Source organism: Dipodomys ordii, unplaced genomic scaffold (genome assembly GCF_000151885.1).
Source record: "Dipodomys ordii isolate 6190 unplaced genomic scaffold, Dord_2.0 Scaffold160, whole genome shotgun sequence".
Taxonomy (NCBI): domain Eukaryota; kingdom Metazoa; phylum Chordata; class Mammalia; order Rodentia; family Heteromyidae; genus Dipodomys; species Dipodomys ordii.
In genome coordinates, this window is record NW_012267376.1 from 2,320,802 (window position 1) to 2,328,110 (window position 7,309).

The following is a 7,309-nucleotide window of genomic DNA, read 5'->3' on the forward strand; positions in this document are numbered from 1 at the left end:
TTATGTCAATACCCTCCTTCAAGTCTGCTTGGACTCTGGCTAGCCTCATTAAACACACACACACACACACACACACACACACACACACACACACACGCACACACACACACGCACGCACTATACATTCCTCTACAAAAGCAACAACAGGTGTGAAAAATTTTGGCAAAACCACATGGCCTGCAAAGCTTACTTGGCTTTTAAGAAGAGTTTGCCAAACCCTGATTGAGAGTCACAAAACCAACTAGCAACTCCCTCCCCCTAGCAATGCTTGGGTGGAATCTGGGCCTTGTGCATGCGAGAAGCTAAGCATTGAGCTGCACCCCTGCTCCCTAATTGTATTCTCCAAGAGGAGTAACTGATCAAATTCAAGTCAACATCCACAAAGGAGCATCCTTTCTGCTGCACTTGGCTAATCCATGACACAGGAATTGTAGTACATAAAGCTACAAACCTGTTTCTTGCATGAAACAATTTGTTTTAAGAAGAAAAATTCACCTAAAACAACCTCTCAATCAAAAGCCAGGAACTATGGGGTGGCATTCTCCACTGACACCTTTAACTTACCACTTATGCAGCAGTCATTAGATGTATGTAAAGTAAATGTTAGAAGATAGAAGTGTTGCTCAATTAGTAGAGTGCCAGCCAAGCAAGCATGAGGCCCTGAGTTCAAATCCTACCCTTCCTATGCATGCAAGCCACAAGAAAACAAACACTAAGAGGTAGAAAGCAATGGTGGAGACCAAGTCAAGAGGCTGAGCAGGAGGAGCTCAAGTTCAAAGCCAGCCTGAGTGACATAGTAAGACCCTTCCTCAAATAAAGACAAAAGCCAGGCATGGGGGCTCACACCTGTAATCCTGGCTACTCAGGAGACTGAGATCTGAGGATTGTGGTTCAAAGCCAGCCCATGCAGGAAAGGCCATGAAACTCTTATCTCCAATAAACCACTCAGAAAACCAGAAGTGTCACTGTAGCTCAATTGTAGAGCACTAGCCTTGAGCTAAAGAGCTGGGGGACAGTGCCCAGGCCCAGAGTTCAAGTCCATGACCTAAATAAATAAATAAATAAGGCAAGAATAGGAAAGCCATCAATATACCATTTCTGACAAGAGACAGATGAACCAAACAGGAAATCAATAAAGAAGCATCAGGTCTGAATTGTACTTTGGATCAAACAGATCTACCAAACATACAGAAAACATTCCATCAAACCACAGCAGAATGCACATTCTTCACAAGTACTCCCAGAACATTCTTCAGGGTGGATCTTATGTTAGATCACAGAGCAAGTCTCAACAGATGTAAGAAGACTAAAATCATATCAAGCATCTCTCTGACCACCAGGCATCAGTTAACAGGAGAAGTTTTGGAAAATTCACAAGTATGCGAAAGCTAAACAAAGTGCTTCTGAACAGCAGTGGAGAGCAACAATAAATTGTGAAGGAGAAACATTTTAAACATCCAGAGACAAACAAAAATGAAAACAACATTCTAAAGTTGATGAGACAAAGCAAAGCAGTCCTAACAGGGAAGTTAGAGCAATGAATGCCTAGAAAAGAAAAATCTCAAGTAAACAACCTCACTTTTACCTCAAGGAACTACAAAACAAACAAAGTTTGTAGAAGGATGGAAAGTTACTAGAAGGAAAGAACTTGCAAAGCTCTGAGCAAAAGAAACTAAAGACTTGGAAAATAGTAAAGGTTAATGAAGCTGGAAGCCCATGGATGACACCTATAATCCTAGCAGCTCAAGAGGCTGAGATCTGATGACCATGATTCAAAGCCACCTGGGAAGAAAAGTCCATGTGACTCTTATCTCCAATCAACCACCTAAAAGCCAAAAGTGGAGCTGTGGCTCACGTGGTAATAGTGCCAGCTTTGATTGAAAAAGCTAAGAGAAGGCCTGAGTTCAAGTCCCAGTACCAGCACAAAAAGAAAACAAAAACAAAAACAACAGGGAGACAGGAAAAGAAAAAAAAAATGCTGTGAAACTAGGGTTAGTGTATTAAATATAAGCAAAGCAAACAAACTTTAAGATGAGAGAGTCCCTCTGCACATCACCTTTATAGTAACAATCAAAGAATTAAAATTCAAAAAGATGAGAAAAAGAAGACTGAAAGAATAAAGATAGAGGGCTGGGGACTAGTCCCAGTGGCAGATACCATGTGTGAGGTAAAGCCCAGGCCCCAGTGACCATTACCAGAGAAGCAGAAAGAGAGAAATGGAGGAGGAGACGTCAAAATCTATAGCACGAAAATAATAAAGAACCAGCTGGGAACAGGAGACTCCTTTCTGTGATCCTACCTACTTGGGAGGCTGAGACAAGTACAAGAGACACTTACCTCCAACTGACCAGCAAAAAGCCAGAAATGTGGCTCAAGCGGTAGAGCTCCAGCTTTGAATGAAAAAGCTGAATGAGAGCACAAGGTCTTGAGATTTAGCCTCAGTGCTGGCGTGTGTACACACATACACATATACATACACACACATACATATACTCACATACTCTCTAAACTCACAGGTTGTAGGAAAACAGGTGTTAGGTGGAACTGCTCTCGCTGTGATCTTTTAATACAAGCAGCAAGCTTTTGAACTTGAATCTATTGGTCTGATTTCCACAAAAGTCACCGAACCACAGAACATCATTTGCTGTGGTTAGTGGTCATCACAGACTCCCAAACTAGGGATGACATGAGGAGAAAATTTCCAGAATAAATGGGAGCCTAGCCTATTTCTGCTCAACCACCAGTCAGGTGCCTGCTGAGTGAGGGTGAACTTGAGTACACCCAGCAGCCCCTCTGTGGTAAGTGGGGGAAGGGCCGCTCCTGCCTGAGTTGAGGAGGCGGCCCCAGCTATGTCAGTCATCCCCGGCATGTGCAAAAGGAAATGCACGCTGCAGAGCAGGCAAATTCCAGCCAATGTCAGCAAGTCCACCCCCATGTGAAAATGATGATGAACTTCTGTGAAGGTTGATTCCAAGTTTCAAGAGGGCTTATCTCTCGTAACATCTTTTGTTGTGTGTGTGCCAATACTGGAGCTTTAAATCAGGGCCTCTCTTGCTGAGCTTTCTGGCTCAAGGCTGGTGCTCTCCCACTTGAGCCATGCCTCCAGTCCAGGCATTTTGGAAATGATCTGTAAATGGGAGTCTGGAGAAAAGCATCAAATTGTAATATCCAAGCACCTCTTCACCTGTATATAAAATAACAGGCATACTGAAAAGAACCCCAAAGATAAGGAAACAAAGGACCTCTTCTTAATTTGTCCTATCATTTTTAGATGACGGTATTCTTTTTGTTGTTGTTGGTTATGGGGCTTGAACTCTGGGCCTGAGCGCTGTCCCTCAGCTCTTCAGCTCAAGGAGAGTGCTCTACCACTTGAGCTACAGCGCCACTTCCGGTTTTCTGAGTGTTTACTGGAGATAAGAGTCTCACGGACTTTCCTGCCAGGCTGGCTTTGAACCGAGATCCTCAGATCTCAGCCTCCTGAGTAGCTAGGATTACAGGCATCAGCCATCGGTGCCCGGCATGGTGTATACATGCACATCTGAAGGAAGGTAGGAGCAGAGCACAGAACCGGTGGAAAGCAGGTGAAAAAAATACAGCAGAGGGGCCCATCATCTGCACTGGATATTGATGAAAGTGAACTTAGCAAGCAACTCAAGGGCAGTGATGGGAGGGAGAGAATGAGGAGGAACAGCTGATACTAAGTAAAAGGGAAGACATGTACATAGCATCTGATTTGTAAAATAGTTTCACTGTTAAAGGTCATAGAGTTCATAAGCAGTGTAGATTAAGATAATGATGACTATCATTGTGAAGATTAAAAGGTGTTTTTTTTTTTACTTTAGCTAAGTAGAATTATGCCACAGTATTGTGAAAATTGTGTAGTCACATAATCTCAATAAAGAAATATTTGGGGGGGGGGGGAACGGGAGTCTGACCAACTTTTCTGTTCCAGCTGGCTTTGAACCTCAGAGGCCTCTAGATGTCAGTGTGCCAAGCAGCTGAGATTGCAGATTTGAGCCCGATTTCATAGCACATAGTGTCTCAACTAGTGTCAAGCAATAAACACAGCACTGTGGAAAACTTTCCATGTGTCTGAGAAGTTGTATCAGCTGAGAGACAGAGTTGCTTAGAGAAAGGATGCATTTTAGAGATCTCTTGATGGTCACCACATCACTCCTGTCCCCCACATTTTTGGGGGGGTCATTCATGGGGTCATACATTTTAATTACTACTACAACTTAATTTTAACTTCATTATAACTTGCACAAGTGGAATGGAGTGGATGAAAAAACTAAGGGCTTAAAAAACTTCCCAGCAATACCAATGACCCCAAGCCTAGGAATTGTAAAGGCAAACTTTGCATATATGCAAAGTCTGGAGAAAAGAAAAGGGAACTGTTCGGTAGACAGGAATAAGAAGTGGCAGACACAGCACGTGGAGATAACACATGGCCTGTCCTGGAACATCTTGTTCTCACAGCACCTTGGGCTCCTGCCCAACCCAACGTCCCACAATGCTCTTGGTGTCCATTCAACCATAAGAAGAACAGGGGCAGGACATGCACCAGCCATGAAGCCATCAGGGGACTTTGGGGCTCCACTCTTTGGGGCTCCTCTGGCTACTTTTCCTGGCTTGCCTTTCACTTTCAAATTCACTTACTTTCTCTGCTTTAAACACCTGCCGCCCATCTTCTGATGTTGTAATGGGTGAAGAAATAAATCTGTACCCCCAGATGGCATTGGCCCTTTTTGTTCCACCTTGAGAACAAATAGGAAAACTGAGTAGTACACCCAGGCAGAGCACGTCCTACCAGTTGAAGGTGACCACTGAGCCCCAGCTCCTGAGCTCCTCCATTCTACACACTGCAGAGGCCCAGCCGGAGCCCTGAGCACACAGCAGGGGGCGACACTCACCCTGCAATGGATCACAACCACGTGCTGCGGGTCGCTGTTCAGCCAGGACTCCTGTGCCTTACATATGGTGCACATCTTGTCCAGAGGTGGTGCATGCAGCTCTGGCCAGCCCACGTCCATGATCTACAAGGGAGAGAGAAGAGCTGCCTCAGTTTCTACCTGCTGGAGCCTTCAAATGTAGTCTTATGAGGACTTTCTTCATTTCCTACAATAATTCACTTGAGAATAAAGAAGGCTGCCAAGACAGGTAACAGTGGCTCACACCTGTAATCCTAGCTACTCAGGAGGCTGAGATCTGAGGATCATGGTTGGAAGTCAGCCCGGGCAGGAAGTCCATGAGACTCCCATCTCGAATCAACTATTCAGAAAAAGTCGGAAGTCATGCTGTGGCTCAAGTGGTAGAGCACTAGCCTTAAGTACAGAGAGGCTCAGGGACAGAGCCCAGGTGAGGAGGAAGAGGGGGAAGAAGAGGAGGAGGAAGAAGGGTAGGGGGAGGAGGAGGAGGAGGGGAGGAGGAAAAGGAGGAGGAGGAGGAAGAAGAAGAAAAGAAAAAAGAGCTGAGGGACATATGCACAAGCCATTAGTGCAAGGCCCGGGGGGGAAGATATGAGAGGAGACCCCTACTCTAAAGCCACCCTCCAAAAGGACTTGGCTGTGGGGCCTTCTCTGGAAGGAACTTTGCTTTGTTTACTTTCAAATAATTTTTTTTAAGATGTCTTGTATTCCTTTCCTGAAACAAATGAAGAGTCATAATGGCCCAGACACACACTTCTTACACTTCTTCTAGCCGTTGATCTGCTCTTTTGTAGTTGGTTAAAATTCCAGACAGGCCTTTCCCAGAGTTTCATTGTACAAGATCAAGTGGGGAGGGACCAAGGACCTCCAGATCTACCACAGGGGCCCTTGATCCTAGCCACTGCCAAATCTTGCCCTAAGGGGCAGGGCACTCTGGCATTTCCCTATTCTGTGAGGCAGGTCACAGGGACAAAGGCCTTTCCTACAAGCTCAGGACACAATGTCCCTGAAAAATAGGAATGTTCCCAGGAAGGAGGAAGCATCTTCAAACCCTGACTACAGCTGGGTCCCCAAACAGAAAAATCACTGAGTTGGCTGAGCTCAAGAAGCAAAGCCCAGAGCAACCCAACATAGCCCTACAACCCACAATGGCCACAGGGGGGTGTTGCTTTGCTTTTATTTGCTTTTCTTAAGGCAGTGGAAAAGCTGAACTGTCTGTATCTCAGAAATGTAAGCTGTGGACATAGTTTGAAATGGGATGGAAACTTAGGAAAATATCCAGAAAGCAAGAAAAGTCAAGTATTGCCCGATCCATTATAAGTACTATGACATATCATGAATTCCTTGGTCCCTTTTTGTAGACAGATGAGCCTCCACTTGAGCTATGTCTCCTGTCCTCTTTGGTGTCTTCTCCTGGGTGTATCTAGCAGAGATAAGACTTGATTTGTTTCTGTGTTTGTTTGGTAGAATGTTTGCATGCACATAATAAAGTATGTTGAAGATGATAGATAAGGCTAGGATTCATTTGTTTTGTATTTACTTTATCCACACAGCCTAAAGCTAATTTAAATAACCAGCCTTTTAAGAAAATAATTTGGTGGGTATGATGACAGGTGCCTGTAGTCACAGCACTTTGGAGACTGAGGCAGAAGGGTTTTGAATTTGAGGACCATTTGGGCTACAAGAGAATTCCAGGGGCTGGGAAGGAGGCTCAGTGGTAGAGCGCTTGCCTTGCATGCATGAGGCCCTGGGTTCGATTCCTCAGCACCACATAAGCAAAAAGAAAAAAGCCCGAAGTGGTGCTCTGGCTCAAGTGGTAGAGCGCTAGCCTTGAGCTGAAGAGCTGAGGGACAGCGCCCAGGCCCAGAGTTCAGGCCCCACAACCCAAAAAAAAAAAAAAGAGAGAGTGTTCCAGCTATGAACTCCAAACCATGGAAACAAGAGGTCTTCTCTTTGTTACCATTTTTGTTTTCTTTATTTGTTCATTTATCTGCCTTTGGAAAGGAGGAGGGCACAGAAATAGAGGGTTAACAAATGCAGCAGTGATACTCACTAGACACTATGTTGAAAATGAACTATACAACTTATGGGTGGGAATGGGAGGGAAAAACTAGGAGAGAAGGAGGGAAGGGGTAACGTTGTTCAAAAAGAAATGTACTCTTTACTTAAGAAACAGCAGCGGGCTGGGAAGGTAGCTCAGTGGTAGAGTGCTTGCCTCGCATGCATGAGGCCCTGGGTTCCATTCCTCAGTACCACATAAACAAAAAAGCTGGAAGTGGCACTGTAGCTTAAGTGGTAGAGTAATAGCCTTGGAGTTGAAGAGCTCAGGGATAACACCCAGGCCTAGAGTTCAAGCCCCATGACCGACAAAAAGAAAGAAG

General features: G+C 44.8%; 1 protein-coding gene across 2 annotated transcripts in view; it reads right to left on the bottom strand.

Annotated features, from left to right (window-relative positions):
* Tns3 (tensin 3) overlaps nucleotides 1–7,309 on the bottom strand; it is a 234,345-nt gene that overhangs the window by 112,647 nt on the left and 114,389 nt on the right. For both annotated transcript variants that reach the window (XM_013032977.1, XM_013032976.1), the window contains one exon: nucleotides 4,914–5,036. In XM_013032977.1, coding sequence (XP_012888431.1) covers nucleotides 4,914–5,036 — 123 coding nt within the window. The remainder of the gene's footprint in view (nucleotides 1–4,913; nucleotides 5,037–7,309) is intronic.